Genomic DNA, 19578 nt, shown 5'->3' on the forward strand with positions numbered 1-19578 from the left:
AAATTATCAAATACTTGTTCCTGGCATATAAACATTTCAGTATGGCTGGAAGAGATTCTTCCCATTGTCTTCTCTTGCAAATGCACAAACATATCTGAAGTTCCATCATTGAAATGAAGGAAAGCTAGAAAGAAAAATGCCCTCAGTATCCCAGGGAAGAATAGCCTGACAGTTTCTACACTGCAGGGTGAGGCATTTTCATCATAAACTCCTCTTGTTACAAACCGTGTTTCCCTGCCACTCTTCTCCCAAATGAAAATCTCATGCTTTTTATCCAAAGGATGAAAATTCCATCCCAACCATTGAGAAGAAAATCATCACATCAAGATAGTCACTTCAAATTCAAGATCTTGAAAGAGATCAACATCAAGGACTATGTTTAAAACTCTACAAATCAGAGTACCCACAATGAAACAGAAGAAATCTCCCAGTGTGCTGACAATGGTTCAGGAACCATTCGGGAACCATCCTTTCCAGCAGCCTATTAAGCCTATTTGCCATGAGTGGCAAAGAACACAACGTAAATGGCATTCAGATGAGCTGAGGTGGGGGAGCAATTTTTATTTTATTTTTTAAATCTTTTTGCAGTTAGAAACTGTAACTCAACCTCATAAAAACTGCTGTACTGCTCCCGACTTTTGCTTATGATAAAATCTAGAATTCTCACATCCTAGAAAACAAATGATGAAAGAATATACTTCATATCAAAAACCCAACACTTTTTTTTTTTTTTTTTTTTTTTTTTTTTTTTTTTTTACCCCTAGGTACATAGAATAGCATAGAAATAATAATACATTTCTTTTCCTATGATTGTAATTTTATTGCAGAGAGGACAAACAAAAATTACTTTGTTTTCCCCAAATGCACAAACTTGTTTTTCAGACTTGCAAAGCAGCAGTCCTATAAACCAATATTTTTCATTCAGCTGCTGCAACAAGCAATGTAAGATTTCTTTTTCTTCATGGCACTTTTTGAATACTCTACTTCTGTTGAGACTTCAATCTACAGTGCCTATTCTGTCCCAAGGAAAAAACTATATATTAACAAAAGTATCCAATTTTCTTTATTACTAATATGTGAATATACCAGGCACAATAACACATACTGCAAGAGCACATCAAATGCCATAAACAACAATAGAAAGTAAAATAAAGAGGTCTTAATGGAAACCCCAAAGCCAAAGCTTGTTCCCAGTAAACTTTCAGACTGGTGTGTACAGGGTTCTCTGTGAGATATGGGGGAGGGGTAAGACAAGAGGAAGGAAAAGAGTAGGGAATAAACAACACTTTAGATCACCATTTGGAGTCTGAAGTGGGAGGAAATGGGCCAGGGCAAGATGGAAAAGCCTGAGGAAGAAAGGTCTCTATTATTAAAATGTTTACCTCCTGTTGGAAACATCTCTAAATGGTCTGGCACTAAAACCTCCAGGACTGGCCCACTGCAGAACGTGCCAAAGGCAGATTTCTTCCAGAGCAGTCTGGCTGCTTCTAAATTATTGCCTCATCTAGAGCAACAGTCCCGATGCCAAAATACTGAGTGTCGCCAGCTTGCCCAGCCACCAGCCTGGCTGAGAAGCTGAGCTGTTCACACAGTGTCACAGTGTCAGCCTTCAGTCCCATAGATGCTATCTGCTCATTTCTCCAAGAGAGCTACCAAACATACCACTTCCTGCACAAGCCAACACACACAAACTAATTTTTTCTGTGCTCTTTGGACTCATATAGAGCATCTGTCTTGATACGTGAATATCAACTCCAGCAGGTTTCTGTGAAAACACAGAGCCAACAAAATACCCATCGATGCTGCACTGCAGACTTGGCCTAAGCAATGACCCAGGAGTAAATCTTGCTGTTGGGAAAACGCTTTCTGATCCAGACCTACCTACAGCAGCCCCTTTCCAGCCCTGCCATAGCAGCAGCTCCAGGCTTTGTGATGCTCCCAGTCCTATCCCTAGGTGCATTCAGAGGTGAAGACATGACCCCCAGGGAACAAATTCATGGAAGAGTGAATTTTTGCTGCCTAACCCTTCCTACAACCCCACTACATTGGCTCTATTTGCAAGACCTCTACAGCTACGGCTCTTGGTCTTGTCACTCTCCCAGCCGCAGCCCTGACCACAACAGCATGAGCTGATTTGCTTATAAATATTTGCCATTTGCAGTACTTTCCCTTCCACTCAAATAAGATGTCATAAAAAATCCACCAGAACCACTTAGAAACCTTGGCAAATGCTACCTGGCAAAGCACTGTTCTAGCTAATGGACTGCAGGCATCCAGAATGAGATGACATGACTGTAACCAGAAGCAGGTATTTTTTCTGCACTTAACTGCACAGCAAAGCTAGATGATTGCACTACAGGCATCTACAGATAGGGGAACAATTCCAGCATCTGTTGTCCAGCCATATGGGTCATCTCTGAAAATTTTATGAGATAACATCCTTCCTATCCCCCAAAACAAACAAAACAACTTCAGAGTCTTCTGTCAGAACAAATGTTGTAGGAACAAGGTAGAATCCATCAGTTTCCACATCCAGTGTATCGCATACACGGTATTCTATGTTTTATTTTCACAAGTTTATCTCTATTACACAAGTTAACCCTATCATTTTCAGGCCACAGGGCAGGAAATCAACATAACCCAAAGTGCTAAGACCCTACCTTGCAGTCAGGTTAGACAAGTTAGTTCCATCACTTTTGCAAGCATGTGACAAAAACTGAGACTAAAAAGTGTGTCGTCTATTTTTCACAATATGAAAGCCTCCTCTAACTTTTTTTTTTTTTTCCAATGACTTGGCCACTCACTTGTTCTTGCAGCAGGAAAATGCTTGAAAGCACCAGCTGAACAAAAACTGATGACACACATACAACCCTCTGCCTCAGACATCTGGTTAGAATGTCCAGATCAGCAATGGTGATCAGTTTATTGAAGTCACCAAGGTCCCTGCTGGCAGGGTTAGAGAGAAGTTTTGAGACAGATACCAAATCGTACTCAGACTCTGAATGACCACCTGTTTCTCTGAGAAACTCCTAGCTCTTACTTACCCTGTCTCCCACTTTCTCTTCCAAGGAAGCAGTCCTTTTCCTTGTGCAGTAAAAATTATCAAAGTTCAGGTATTTTCATCCCTGTGAGGGTATCAAAGGCAGACATGCAGTTTGCTCTTAATGTAAATGTCAACCCTCCTGTTCTTCCTCAAAGATAAAGAAAGGTCCACAAGTTCCAAGCTCAGGTTTTCTCAAGCACACATCTATTAGTTCAGGTTTTTGTACAGTTGAGTTCTTCAAACAAAGAAAACCCACAAGCAGATTTTCATCCTCTAAAGACACAACAAAACCTTTATGTCACCACATACTACATTCTGCTATGTAGAAGTTGGTAAACTACTGTTTAAATTGTCAGAGTTGAAGCACAGAAGTTGGATTTTTATTTTTTGCTAATGTATTGGTACTATATTCATATATTTCATATTCCTGAAACCAGGAATCTAGAAAACCAGATGCAAGTGGGAAAAGTCCAGCTATGTTGTCTTGAGAAAAGAAAAAGAAAGCAGAAAAAAAAAAAAGAAAAAAAAAGGTTATTTTTAAGTCTTCCGTGACTTTTCCTTTTTCCCTTCCCCTCCAGTAAGACACTGCTAACTTAAGGTCTGATATGAAATTGTGAGGGAATAGACACTATGAAACAGTGCCCTTCAGTGCTGTTCTCAAAAGGAGATCATAGGTACCTTCCCTAAGTTTGACCTTTTTTTGGTTGCTGGGGTTTAATGACCCACGAGCATATTGGAGATGACTGTCAAACAAGGTTATGGAGGACTTCTAAAAAACTTGCAACAGGCAACTTGCTTCACAAAGTAAACATTTTGGAGTCTTAACTACTACTGTTGCTAAAAGCTATTGATATGAAGAGAAAAAGAAAGAACATACTTTTCCTTCTGAGGGAATTCTGGTTTCTGATATATCCTGCACTTCTCTGACATAACCAAAAGGAGCAAATGACGAGGAAATCTCAAGAAACATTTTAAAGTAAAAGAAGAAAAAACATAGCAAAATGAAAATACATGAGGCAGAATAGTTCTTGAAAAGAATTCAAATATAATATGATGGAAAAAAAAATAAAAATCCCACCAAACCCCCCCAAAACAGCAATCCAACACAGTGTAAAACCAAAGCTCTACAGGTTTCCTATGTAAAACAGCAGTCCCTGCATGCACACACCTGACTCATTACCAAGGTCCTTCAAACTCTCAGCTAGGATTTCTGTCCAGCTTTTCTGGCATTTATGCACTTGTCCTGAGACAAGTCAGCCCTGTTTTTCACTTCTCTCCTTAAAGTTCTCTTTCCACTTTCAACACAACATTTACACATCCATCCCATCCACCCCTTCTCTCAACCAGGCACTGACTTAGATCCTTTAGTGGTCAGCTCTTACGTGCAGCTTGCTAAGACTGCACAGGAACAGCCTTACCTTATGAAAATATCAGGGCACAGAGGCAATGGAAAGTTGATCCTCTCCCACTCTTATAGGGAGAAGGTAGGTCACTTCCTTCCCCTTGTGAAAAACAGCTCTGGTACGTATGTGGAGAATCAATTGCTCTATTTGGTACTGTCCCCAAGGCTTGAAATTCCAGGAGATAAGGTATCTCTGCAGTAGAACCGACAGGCTGAAATCAGTACTAGCCGCTGTGTGACTAACCTATGAGACCTTCCTGGGGCTGTTTATCACTGGTTAAGAATTTGAAAGGCTTCTGCCAGGAAAAGAAGGCGTTTCAGGCAACAGCTGATAAGAGATCTAAAAAGATCTGAAAAGCACCAAGACAACTGCACATGAAATTCTTGCAAGAAAGCGTCAGTTAAGAAAATATTCAAAGGATGGCTGCCAAATCCAGCCTCCAAGAAGACTTAGCTTCTAAGAGGAAAAATTTCAGAGAATAAGCTTCAGAAATGGAAAAACGAAAGGTTGAAATGATGTGTGGTTCACAGATGAATCCAGGCTGGATGGGTATGTATCCAACAGAGTTCTTAGCTCAAACTGCAGATCATATTCCTAAAAAGAAAAGCTGACTAATGACCTACACTTAAAGCAAAAAGGTATTTCATATTTGAGAGTTCAGGAAATCCTATCCACTAAATCCTATCCACAGCAAACTTTCAAGGAGACAATTCTCTATTTAAAATTAAGTTTTACAAATTTATATTTTAACAAACAGCTTTTCAGCTCTTGACAATTACTAGTCCAGACAGTTTTAGTATCTACAGATTTTAAACCTGTGCTATAAGTGGCGCCCTCCAACATGCCCAAAATAGTTGAAAAGATGAAGAAAACACACTGTTGATCTTAAATATGAACAAAACACATTGATACAGTGCAGACAACAAAAAAGTCACAAGATTTTGTTGCAAAGGAAGCAGCAAAGAAGTTTCAAAATACAGAGTTGTTCTTGAGGTCACAAAAATATTTTGGGGAAAACATTCTTGAGTGATTGCTAATGATGTCCCTGTTATTATTTATTTAGCGTCAGATGAACAAGGTGCTTTTTTAACGTGCAAGACAGAACTGCCTTTGTCATATAAGGGCCTCACAGTCCAGTCTGATAAGTGAAAAGAGAATAAATAACTACGAAACCAGTAGGACTAAGAAAAGTCAAGCCAAATACAGCATAACACAGGCTATACTCTGCCAACTAGAAATAGGAATAAGACAGAGGTCTTGCAGAGCAGCTCAAGAAGGCAACAGGGAAGATTGTGCCTTTAAAAGGACTATTTATACAGAACCTACCACCACAGTGAATGACACGTAGAACATCTCATGTACCTACACATTTACAACTCTCAATTTTACAAGATAGCAATAAGAATGGATAATTTCTCAAAGCATTTATTCAAAACAAGCTTTTAAGCATACACTCTTGGAAAGCTGAAACCTCTCACAGGATTACCTTGCTTTGCACTTCAGCAAAACTCAGTTTGAATGGATCAGTGTTCCAGAGCCTTCTGCTCTGTCAATCACAAACTTGCACTGGAAAAACCCCACTATTTAGTCTGCTGAGATGCTTTTTTTTTTTCAACATAATTACAAAGACAGGCCATTTTAATAGCACTTGAGTATCTCATGCACACAGTATCTCTCCTTCTCATGCACACAGCTAAACATTATGGTTTCCATCACCCTTAACCCCTCAAACTAAGCTATACTAATAAGTAGCTCATCATCTTAATGTTGCAGTAAAACTTACAGATGAAAAACCTCGGGTCCATATAAAACTGCTTCAGATGTCCTCACATGAACCAAAATCTCAATGCTTAATGAGCCTTGGGGCCCGTCTCTCCAAATTGGAGCCATGCCAAATCCACGATGCTGATTATGTTTCAGCTTTACAATAGCAGCCTGAAAACTGCAGGAGAACACCAATCCCTTCTTACCTTAAGGCATGGGTCACATTCAAAATTTCAAGTACGCCTGTGAAACTCAAATTTCAAAAAAATACTTTCTTGGCTTCCAGGAATAGCAAATTCAAACAAAATTTAATTAAACATACGTATCTGCACTGTACACTGTACAGCTGAGCACTGAATTGATGTCGGGCTCTTACCAGTGGCAGATAAGTAAAACAACATACCAAAATCCTACAATCTACAAAAGTAACTGCATACTTATTTTCCCCAGGTCTCCATAAGTGGTAATTTTAAATAAAAGACATTAGCTTGCAAGAAGAGTCCGATTTTTCAAGAGCCAAAACGAAATGCCATACTTTCAACTAAAGCTGCTCTGAAATAAGGTTCCACACCTAACACCACATTGACTCAAAAATGAAGTTTTCCTATTCCATAGCGTTATACTTGCACTGTTCTGGCACATATCCAGCTGTTAGTGAAAACAGCATTCATGCCAGCCCAAAGCTTGGTCAGATGCATGATAGCCATGATGCAAGCCTTAAGAAAGTCTGCTCTCTGAGAATAAACAGCTCATTCATCACTAGAGACATAGAGAACACAAGCCAAGGAGATTTCTTATTTATAGAAGAAAATTATTCTCATGACAGAGTAAATGATAAATTCCATTAAGTAAATCTTAATCACAATCACTTTCAGCTCATGCACATTTATAATCACACTTCATTTTTTTCTTTAATTTCAAATAATCTATGTATATTATGTATATTACTAACTTCTTTCTCTCTCTCTCTTTTTTTTTTCCCCTCAAATTTAAAAGTACAAAAAAGATTGCAGGCTTTTTTTTAAGAGCATGCACAATTGAAAGTAAGGGCCCTTCCTGGACTTTTGCTTGCACAAGAAAAAGGATAAAATTTTTCCCCTCCATCACTGTTTGTTACCAATTTTACCAAGACTAAGAGCAATAAACTACCTCTATATTTGCTCTTTCACAAAAGAGAGAAGAGGTTACAGAGTCACAGTGCTAACTAAAAACAATAAACATTGTTTCTGCACATTTTACTAAGCTACATAACACTATGTACTAATCTGCAAAATAAATGCCTTGGAAAAAAAAAAAAAGAAAAGAAAAGACTTTGGGAAAATGCTCATAAAATGGTATCCAGAATTGCACATACAAGTGGCACCTATGTTTGATCATGTATGTTTATTATTCTTTCACTTTTACACATTAATGCTTTCCAAGGTATAAAGTTAAATGTGTGTTAGCACTTTCACATTTGAGAAAAATCAAAGACTTACTACGGCTGCATTTACTGCTATAAATTGATTTGTACACAGACAAAGCAGACACGCAGATAATCTGTTCTACATATAGAATCTACGTTAATACCTCTCAGCATGACACTGCTTAACTTCACTGCAAAGACAAATCACTGGTGCAGATATACGAATCTGGATTTGCTTTGAGTTTAAGGCCCTTTGTCTACAGTCCACATCCCAACTGTTGCTACTCATCAGAACTTCACCTTTTGGTCCTACTCCTGACATTAGAATCTCATTAACACCAATATAAACTTACACTGTGGCTGGACTCCTCATATGGCTTGATTCCAGAGAAAGCTTGAGAGAAAATATGATGCCAATTGCTTATCAATAAATGCTTCCTGTTATATTTCTCTACTTACTAGGGACTTTCACCCTTTGCTAGTCATATTAAGGCAAATAAATAACTTGGATTTTTCAAACCTCACATCCTCTTTAACTGGTGAATGTGAAAGGAGAAAACTTGCAACAGAAGGACAGGACAAGGAGAGATACTAAAATATCAGTACAGCAGGTGAAGGAAGATAGCATATACTTTTTCTGTTGCAGTTAACTTTCATTCTGATGCCTGAACATGCAGCATAGCAACACTCAGCCCTAAATAACAAACTAATTTACTCTTGAGGTAATTCTAGCTTCTTATGATACCTGGGTCAAACTGTAACATCAAAACTATGTAACAGTAACAAAACAGGATAAACCAACCAACTAAAGGAAAAAGAATGTGTGCCTGAGCAGAAATTGGGATTTCAAGGGGTATTTGCTGCTGTTGATGTTGTATTCCTCCATCAAATTGTTTCCTGTCATGTCCCCAGCATGGAACATTTACCTATGCATGCAGAGTGCAGCCAGGAAGCTCCTCAGTCTTTTCATGTAACATTTTAATACATAAAGCAAGAACAGTTTGAATTGCATCTCCTATCTATGTTGATGCCCCTTGCTGAAGTCACCATCTGCACTGATGTCAGACAGCTTTGCTACAAAGCCATGAAATAAATCACTTCAGAGAAACAGAAGTGGTAGTCATTGGCTTCTGAGCACAGCTGGGTGAGCAATCAGAGCTGGTACTGTCAGGGAAACTGCACAAGTGGGCTTTCAAATCCAGAAAGAAGGAAGAACTTGTGTTATTCCCATCTGTCAGCGTGTAACTTTATGGCATCCTGCATTGTTAAATATGCTCTTGAACTGAGTGCGACAAGCTTTAAAAGTATCATGATGAAGCCACATCTAGATGCCAGCAACCATACAAACACTACCAGGGAATCAGGCACAAGAGTCTTAGGTGCCTGTGGCTAACTTGAGTGTGATGCTTCCCACTAATTAGAATGCCAGAGCACAATGCCCTCCCGAAAGCCCATGCTGATGGCAAGGCACAGTTATATTAGTTTTCATGTACTGAAATATGTGCATGGTTGCTAGATCATAGAATCATAGAATCGCTCAGGTTGGAAAAGACTTTAAAGATCATCAAGTCCAACCATGACCTAACCACACTACCCCAACTTTAACAACCCTCTGCTAAATCACGTCCCTGAGCACCACATCCAAATGGTTTTTAAACACATCCAGGGATGCTGATTCAACCACCTCCCTGGGGAGCCTATTCCAGTGTTTAAAAATCCTTTCTGTAAAGAAGTTTTTCCTGATATCCAACCTAAACCTCCCCTGGCACAACTTGAGGCCATTTCCTCTCGTCCTGTCACCTGTCATCAGTGAGAAGATACCAACCCTGCTCTCGCTGTAATCACCTTTCACGTATTTGAAGAGAGCAACAAGGTCTCCTCTCAGCCTCCTTATCCCCAGACTAAACAGCCCCAGTTCCTTCAGATGTGAATGAGTGATTTATAACCAGCATAACGATGTCTGCCAGACTCAGCAGTGGATTGCTACAGTAGTACCTCAAGCACTGACATCTCGGTAGTGTGCTAATTGCCAGAACCACAGCTGGGAGAGATTTATTAGTCTAGGGTTTGTCAGCACAGAAGGGAAATGCCACAAACAGCTTGTGAATGCCACTACAGGTTTTGAAATATCCCTTTAAGAAGCACACAGAAGAGGGAAAGATTTCTGTTATTGCCCTGCTGAAACAGGAACCTGCACTGAACAAGTATAGGACACAGACATCGCAACCAACTGGAGCGAGGCCTGGCATTACTGCACATAAGGCTCCAGCAACCTGCTGCAGACAGACAAAGATGTCCCCTAGGTCATTTTGCACATGGCTAGTCCAACTGTTATGAGACTGGACGCTGCCATGGAGCCAACCTCTCCTCCCCTCCATTTTTATGTACAAAAAGCTTGCCCGGAGCAGTATTTGGGAGAGTCCTGGCACACTGACAGATTCCACCTGTTGACATTAGTTCCCAGCCTTCTTGCTGCTGGGTTCCCTCAGGACCCAGGCTCACTTTCAGGTCTCATCTTAAAACACAATAATAAACAAGAACATTGAAAAAAAACACATGAAAGTTAGCACTACTCCAAGCTCAGACAAGCATCACCCATAAACATCCAGCAGAGCTGTCAGCCAATGGCATTACCAATTAGTGCCATTCCACGGGGGTAAGCTGAGACAAGTTTAGCTTCTTCCTAAAACTTCTGAGTAACAAATCAGATAAACTGGGCTAAAGGTAATGACTTCTTATATTTTCAGAAACCTGCAACACCTAGAATTCCTTTCTTGCCTTCAGCAGCTTCTCAGAGACGTTGAGATACAATTTTCGTTTACTTGTTGAGGTCAGCTGAGACAAACGAGGTTAAGGGAGATACTGCCTGTGGTAACTTTACTAGCAATGCTTCACAGAGCAAGAGATACAAAAATTAGAGGCCAAAGTTTGTTCTTTTCAAAAATGCATTAAGAGTTCCTCAGTGTTATATTTCCAAGTTTCTGAGTTCATACAGTGAACTCAGAAGCAGCAAGGAGCATGTTTTTATTGCTGGCCTCAAACTGTTCATCATTAGCAAGGCCAAAGTGGAAGCTATCTTGGTAATGCTTTGTAGCCTAGTAGAATTTTATCTACTAACCACTTAAAGGGCATTGTGAGGTGACTTCTGTTGAACACTGGAGAGTGAGACCTTGTATGAGAGGCAGCCCTTCCATACAGAGAGGTGGACACAATGCTGCTCCTGAGTTTACACATTTGATCAACAATAACAACTACTTCCCTCCTCTCAAAGCCATTCCTCAGCAAAGACATGCAACTACAGTTAAACAAGATCAGTTCCCTTATGCTCTTCCACTCTTTAGCTGCTGAGGTTGAAGAAGATTACTTACACCTGTGAGATATACAGCAGTACTTGCACAAGTAAGTTTCAAAGCTGTTGTAAGCTACCTACAGTTGACTTACAGAATATTAGCTCAACCATACTACTGAAAACAAACTCCATGTTCTTCCTCCTTTTGTAGTATAGAAAAAACAGTTGCTGAAGTGCTTTGGCTAAGTGTCTCAAGAGATCTCTTTCATAAATTTCAATATCCATTCAGTTCTTCTGCACAAGTTTAATCCTTCTGGTGTGCAAAGACAGCTTTTACCCACTTTATTGACAAATCTGCCTTCCCAGGGAAAGAAAATAGTGCATACATATGATTCAGGTCAGTTAATTCTCCGAAACTCCTGACATCCTGCATGGGATTTTCAAAGATCTAGGGGCATAGAGCACACTTCCAAATTTCTCTTTAAAGTCACTAGCTTTGGCATCTGAGGTCACATGTTTTTGGAAGACTGCTGAAAAACTTGCTGTTAAAACCACAGAGAGAAACATGAAGAAGCCAACTTGCATCGCCTGTCCAAAAATTACAAAACACATCATTCCAACACACCTTTAGGTAAAATTCAGAGGATGTATAAACTTTCCAGAAACTATAAAAGCTGCTGAGTATTGATGGTGTTCAGATGGTTAACTCTTGACAGTGCTTGAACCTGGCATTGGTCCAAAACACTTCACCGGAGCAGAGAAATCTGCAGGCACGTGTGGAACACCGTTAGCCAATCTGTGGTTAACGTCTTAAAATGAAACCAAAAAGAAAACATCATTTTCACTTTACATAACTCTACTAAGGAGCTGGGGCGGAGTGAGGGAAGCACTCTGTAAAACTTGTTTTCTTTAAGCCACATCTTGATTCTCACTGTAACAAGATAGTGTTGGCACTGAAAGGATGCTGCAGTGAAATAACCAGCATGCACAATGTCAAAACTTGCAAAAGGAAACCAGCAATCAGACATACTAGCTAAAGTTCATTTCATCTATAGTCAAGAATGTGTTCAAGACTCAAAACTGTGTTACTTACTCACACAGAAGAATGCCGTTTTCTAATCCAGAACGAAAGTCCTTCTCACCAAAACTTCTGCCAGTCACTTGCTGCGAAAACACAGAGGGAAACAAGAGTGGCATACATTAAAAGGTGTTCTTTTCAAGAGCAACTCATAGCACACAGATAAAGCAACTGCTGCAAAGGAAGCAGCTGAACCTGAAAGGCATTGCCAAAGGGCTACATCGTGTATATCAACCAGGTTCCTCCTTCCTATTTCACTGAGCTGCTTAACACAGAATGAAGTATCCACTCTGGCTAATGCAATTACGGATTATAACAGAGCTGTTGCTTTGATGTTAAAAAAAAAAAAAAAAAAAAAAGAAAGAAAGAAAGCCCAAAGATGACACCGAAACCTTCAGAACATTTTAAAAATTTTATTCTAAAGCACTATGAATTTCAGAACTACTGTATTTAGACAAACTAGACAAACTATGTATTTGTGCTGCTTTTCTGCACCATGTAAAAAAATTTGCATTGGACTTGAACTTCGGGTCTTTAATCTGTCACCTCTATGGAATAAGCAAATCCAACCAGAAATGCTGTTGTAGCCCTTCAGACACTCTCCGCAGTACTCCTTGTCATATGAAATATTTCACATCACAAATTGTGAGGGTGAATATAAACTCAGCGGAAGCTGAAGTTTAGGCACCTACTCATCCCTGTCAGGGATGCTTATACCAGGGGGTATGTTCTGTGTAATAAACTCTTAAGCTAGCCTCTGCTGCTTAGAGGCAGGCCATCAAGGAAACACCCAGTAACCCTCACGTTGCCTGAAGGTGCAGATGAAGGTGCAGATGCTACAAGCATGATAGAACTCCTGTGTATGACTCACTGCCATGCTGACAATGCGTTGACACTCAGTCTCAAACCATTCACCACCTATGATGTGTTCAGGTAAAGGTAGAGAAAGCACACTATTGCTACCAACAAACATGTAAAAATAGTTGCCATGCTAGGAACAAAAGAAACAAGAAGGCCCGCCTTGTTTTCAATTGTTCACCAAGAGGTCTTCTCCTCCAGCCTCCTTTTCATCCAGTCAAAACATTTACCGGATGCTCACTAAGTTCTCATGGACTCCATCCAATCTTTCTACAAGACCCGTGCTCCTGGCATTGCTTTCGCCACAGAGAACAGCGGCTCAGGGATACATCTGCCTGACATACCAGCTTTCTCCTTGCTGTTCCATTCAGATACAAGACCCTTCCCTCCCAGTTTCCTGTCATAAAGACAGCAATTTATAAAAGCTGACAAGTTTGGCACTTTCCCACGGGATTAGCGGCTGCACTAGCTTCACAAATGCTGGTTGTGACTACACACAGCCTTAGACAGAGGACAACACTTTTTTTTTTTTTTTTTTTTTTTTTTTAATTGAAGTGCAAATATGAAGCCTCAAGCTTAATCCTCCACTTACTTATAAACATATTCTTTTTTCAGTATGAACGAATTTCTCCCACAAACTGATATGATAATTTACAAACTCATATTCTTTCACACTCTTAAGTCAGCAATCATGCTTTATTCAAATATGTGAAGTAGAACAAGGCACTGGATTGCCCTCATATTTCAGCAGAAACCAGACAATTTGCCAGTCGGAAATCACCTAAGCTATCCCTAGTCCTAGAGTTTCATCTCTAATCTTGATCTGCTGGGACAGAGGGAAATTGTAACAACATAATCATTAACATTTGGGATGAACCACAGACTGAGCACATCAAAACCAATATTTGTTTCATGTATAGAATAAAGTACAGAATATGAGAGAATAGGAAGAACTCTTTCAACAAAACTTATTTCATAGGGGAAGACCTCTGTGAAGGGAAAAAAAAAAAGAGATAGTAGTCACTGTATTTCACTCCTCAACATAAAGCAACAACAAAAATTCCAGCTGCGGAACTCAATCTTTGTGTGTGTTTGTTGAACATCCAGATCCACCAGGGAGCAGTACCAAAACTGTTAACACAGTTAAGTAAGAATCAACCTGCCAACAGCTATCCCATGAGCATTGCTGTCATTACTGCTGATGTAGGAGGGTTTAGTATTATGCTATCTGGCTGCATGAATAAAATCACGAAATGCAAATACACAGCTGGAACAACAACTCTAGTGAGAGGCACAACAAGAACTGACAGCAGGTGAAGAAAGATGGGAAGGTCTAGAAACAGTGCAAGCCTGTTTAAAAAGGAACTGGATGTAAATGAGGCATCAAGAGGCTTATGCCTGTTCTAGATGCCCCAGCTGCAGAGGGGAAACATTAATCAGGTACAAGTCTCCTGACTCAGCTAGTTAACATGCATGAAAAGCTCAACGGATAAAGGCTAAAAACTCAAGGTGAGTGTGAAGATGACATCGTAAATATCAAATATAAACCCAAAAAGTGACTGAAAGAAACAAGACAGCTGTATTCATTTTTTTCAGAGGAAATTAGAGCTCCATTTCCCGGCATGTGCACACACACATACATGCATGCATATACATGGAAAACATGTGTTTCCACGATATTACAAAACTGCTGTATGCTTCACAGGCCTATGTTAATACTGTGAATATGATCTCAGCACAGTTCTGTTCCCACCAGATTATCCTCTTACAGTGACTGCTGTAAGCAGCACTCATATTTGTGCTGCTGCTGCTCAGCTTTTTTGCCAAGCTTTACTGGACAGAAGAAAGCTGTACATCTGCAGCCATGTCCAGAAAAATGAATAATGGAGTAACAGACTTCTAGGCCACCAGCTTTCACACTACAGAGAACTGATGTTCAGAACTGAACCATGTCACAGGTATGGACAAACACACTTTGGCAGCCCCAGGGAAAGCAAGATCCAGTGATGAGTTCCTTACTCACTGCTGCAATGTCAGCACATTGTAATTCTCTGCAGTGCAGGAGCCCAAAAGTTATAAGCGTCTTAAAAGGAAAAAGCTGTACCTTGTGAGCCAGTCTGAAAGAAAAGCCTGACACTTTAATAAGTTCTGTAAGGCTGATAGGAAGAGTTGTCTTTCCATATCATACTGTAATGCAAAAATAGAGAACAGAAGTGAAACAATATATTTATTACTGTGCTTCATTTATGTGAGGAGGAATTCTTTTTTTCCATCATCTGGATAATATTTTCCTCTCTAAAAAGCTGCAAGCATCTTCAAACAGAGCCATTATTCCACTGCCGGATGTGTTTCTCAGATTCACTACCACTTAGCAACACAGAAAAGCAAACCTAAAATGAATTTTAAAAGTTATTACAAAAGGAATATTAGGACACTAAACCACAGCAGGCTGACCCTCTATCACAAGCTTAGGCAACAATTTTAATATGTATTTACACACTGTAACACTTCTTATATACAGCACTGTTGCTGATTAACTCCTTTGTTCTTTGCAGTTACGCATGCCACTAAATCTATGTCATCTCTCGTGGCTGTCATCCAGCCACTAACCAGTGCCATATTACACAACTCTATTTTCACCATGCTTCAGTTCACATTGTTTTCCTTCCTTGCACTTTTTATTGCTGCTAGTGCTCCATAAGATGGAGCCTGCAAAGCCTCTGGTGTCAAAACAGCTTAAGGGCACGAAAAAGAAAGGCATCAAATTAGCAGATGATGTCCTCAGGTGAAATGTATGTCAGCCAACAAGATACCAGTAGATGAATAAACACTAGGTCTTCACGGACAACACTTTGAAAATCGCTATCTTGATTTTCTATGTGCATGCCTGAAAACAGCACATAAAGCAGTGAACAAAAATACAGACACAGCAGTGAGAGGTATTTGTTACTCATTACTTTTGAGAGTTTGTGAAACATGAGGTGAATGGGATGAGGTTTAACAAGGCCAAGTGTCGGGTTCTGCACTTTGGGCACAACAACCCCATGCAGCGTTATAGGCTTGGGGATGAGTGGCTGGATGAGTGTGAAGAAGAGAAGGACCTGGAGGTGTTGGCTGATGCTCGGCTGAACATGAGCCGACAGTGTGCCCAGGTGGCCAAGAGGGCCAACGGCATCCTGGCCTGCATTAGAAATAGTGTGGCCAGCAGGAGCAGGGAGGTGATCATCCCCCTCTACTCAGCACTGGTGAGGCCGCACCTCGAGTACTGCGTTCACTTTTGGGCTCCTCACTACAGGGAAGATGTTGAGGTCCTGGAGTGTGTCCAGAGAAGGGCAACAAAACTGGTGAGGGGTCTGGAGCACAAGTCTTATGAGGAGCGGCTGAGGGAGCTGGGATTGTTCAGTCTGGAGAAGAGGAGGCTCAGGGGAGACCTCACTGCAATCTACAACCTCCTGAAGGGAGGTTGTGGTGAAGAGGGATTTGGCCTTTTCTCCCAGGCAATGAGCAGGACACGGGGAAATGGCCGTAAGTTGTATCAGAGGAGGTTTGGGTTGGACATAAGGAAGAACTTTTTCTCTCAGAGAGTGGTCAGACACTGGAATGGCTGCCAGGGAGGTGGTGGAGTTGCCGTCCCTGGCAGTGTTCAAGAGGTGTCTGGATGACGTGCTGCGTGATGTGGTTTAGTGCTTGTGGTGGCAATGGTGATGAGGAGACGGTTGGACTAGATGGTCTTATAGGTTGTTTCCAACCTTGTGATTCTATGATTCTATGATAGCAAGGAACAGATTTTCAAGATACTTGGTGGGCTGTTCATTTCTTTTTATAAGTGCACTGCATTTCCATTTTGTACAATCTTTTTATTCCTCTCATATCAATTTTGATATAAGTAAAAAGTCCACATCACAAAACTAGAATACGTGCTACTTTTATTTCAGGGAGGTGTGAAAGTAAGGCTTGAACAATCACAAGTATGTAAATAGGATGCACTGGATCATATAAGCAGCAGGCAACACAAGTCACCAATAGATGATGTATGGCTGTTTTTAAGATATCAATCAGGATAGGCACTTCCAGAGTAATAAATTCCTATCTCCTAATTTCCAGAATTACATCTGAGCTAGTAACACAAGAATGCAAATTAAATTCCTCTTTTATATAGTGCTGAACTAAACAATGCTGATGAAGTTAAAGTCTGCTTTGCATTTGCGAACAAGAACTGAATGGAAGGAGAGCCTTCACCAACTCCTGCTTCTGACAAGCTTTGCTCTGTTTGTAAAAGAAAACACAATGCAACATCTCGGTATGAGCTCTCTCTCTACTGAAAACCACAGGGATTTAAATTGCTACAATATCATCAATGCTACAATGTTTATCATAATATAAGCCAGTTCTAAGCAGCTATATATATAAAAGTCATGAGGGAGCTAGAAGCCAGCACAGAAACGTGGAGACTGCATGAACACAGAGCAACACATCTTGGTCCAGGTGTACCTATCTTTCAGCATCATAACAAACACTCTGCAGAAAGGTTCACAAGGCTATCCAGTGTTGAGGTAATTTACTATCAAATCAATAAAAGGGTGAAGAACTTAAATATCTTTGGTGTGGATTTCTGGACAAAGTCAGTATGAGAGCAGAATGGCTAATGCAGCCATCAGTGAACCACCTGAAATGTTGCGGTACAGAGCTCTGAAGTTTAAAGAATACAGGGGAATAAGAATTCACACCTGAGTAGTAAGATTAACTTGTAAAGAAAGCACTTGATATCATTTATCTTCAGATCTCCCACTTCTTGGTTACAGAAGTTTAACCGCAGTTTGCAAAGTTAACTAGCCATTCTGAAGTCTCCTTTGTTCTCTCTTGCTCCACACCATTCTTTGAAGTGACAGAGAGCTGACTTGCTCTTTATCACACTTTATAGGGATTCTGTTTCTCCTAGTAACAATAGCATAAAATATAGGAAATCAATATTTTCCTCTATTTGCTTTAAAATCCCCTCTGTCACTACAGTTCTATCAGCTGGGTTAGACGACAGTCAACATTCAGCATGAAAGAACAATAGCAACTGACACAAACACACTCCCATTTCTAAGCCCCCACAAAAAGGAATTATTTCTTTGCTACAGGATCCTATCAGTGCATTTTCCATCGAGAGTGACATCTGATTTTTTTTTTTTAATTTTAGTTCCTCTGTGCAGTTTAGTGAACAATTGATCTTAAGAACGGACACACATATTTAACGCGCACAAAAAACAACAGGTTCACTTAGCACTTCATTTAAGAAACCTGTCAAAAGAAACACAGGGGAAAAAAAAGTACAACAAACTCCCACTCCATCTGTACTCTTCCTATTAAACCTTTTTTTTTTTTTTTTTTCCCCCCAAGAGGAAGACAACAGAGCTCTGCTTATGCTCAAGACAAATCACAAGGTGACTTTGAATAACCACAGAGTAGCCCCTGTTCCGGTGACTTGGGTCTTGAGATCATTGGGTCTCTTACAACCTCTCCTTGTTGTTTTAGAACACACCAAAAGAGATCTGCCTCTGAAAATCTGCCCTGTAGCTCTGCCCATTGAATGGCGAAGGCACAATGAGAGAAGACAACTGCAGGTGAATGAGGCTTACTGCTGCTGATAAAGCACAGGCATCACGATTTCTCCTATCTCCATTAACATACCACTGCCATCAGCAACTATTACCTATCCAAGGCTTTAAAGTTAAGTCCAAGAAGGTTTTGATTTCATTAATTCCACGCGTCACTAGAGCTTTCTGTATTGAAGTTCTTCATTTGTAATACACGTATTATACATATGGAGTTGCCATACACTGTTTGGATTTATGATCAGAGTGATCTGTGCACATCTCTGCCAGGACATCTGGTAGTACAATTGAAGCTGACTGGCAAAGTGCTATGCAGGGTTAAAATCTCATAACAGAGTACACTGGGCAGGCTCCTTTTTCATCTCTTCTCCCTATTCTGTTTGTATACATGCTCAGGTGCATTGCCAAACGTATCAGCCTTCCCTTAGGGGCAGGGTGGAACAGAAAATGTTTCATTAAACATTGAACATTTTGTGGAGAGAAAGAGCAAAGAGCAGCAGGAGAGAACTTAAAAACAACTTCCATCAGACTTCTCTTGGCTGCAGAACAGTTCCTAAACCCTTCAGCTAGCATCAGGTCATCTGTTATATTAAATTTGTATTTGAGAGCCAGTAAATTACTATTGCATCTTTTGTTATTATTTTTTCTTTATATAGGTAACTAACTTCTTATCTGTACACTTCATGCAGTATTGTCAAAATTAGATATTAGGCAACAGACATGAGAGAATAGCCTAAGAAATCTGGTTTCAATCAGTGGTTCAATTTAGGAATCTTTTTATAGCTTAAAACAATAAAGATAAGGCATCTATGAAAAACAACAACAACAACAACATCAACAACAAAAAACCACCCTTATTTCCTGTACTGTAGGAGCCATCATCTGTTTTAAGTAGCAATATGTTTTAAAGAAGGGGGAGCTGCAGGCTTTTGCATAGATTTACCAGTCAGGTGCTTATTCATCCTCTCTTTGGGAGAATAAGGAGAAATTAAGTATTACTTCAGGAAAACAACTTTTATTTGATAACAGCAGCATCTAACCATAATGATACATCCTGTAGTTCCGCAGCGCTTTCTTTAAGAACAAGCCCACACGCATGTGAGAAGAGCAGAGACCAGGATTAGCACATACCATGTAG

At 40.1% G+C, this 19578-nt stretch overlaps 1 protein-coding gene across 1 annotated transcript in view; it reads right to left on the reverse strand.

Annotated features, from left to right (window-relative positions):
* The window catches only part of LIMCH1 (LIM and calponin homology domains 1), a gene marked incomplete at both ends in the record, with an annotated part of 164159 nt that overhangs the window by 90489 nt on the left and 54092 nt on the right, over positions 1–19578 (reverse strand). The window contains one exon of the mRNA XM_079534909.1: positions 11998–12068. Coding sequence (XP_079391035.1) covers positions 11998–12068 — 71 coding nt within the window. The remainder of the gene's footprint in view (positions 1–11997; positions 12069–19578) is intronic.

This window comes from Tetrao urogallus (genome assembly GCF_951394365.1).
Source record: "Tetrao urogallus genome assembly, chromosome: 4".
Taxonomy (NCBI): domain Eukaryota; kingdom Metazoa; phylum Chordata; class Aves; order Galliformes; family Phasianidae; genus Tetrao; species Tetrao urogallus.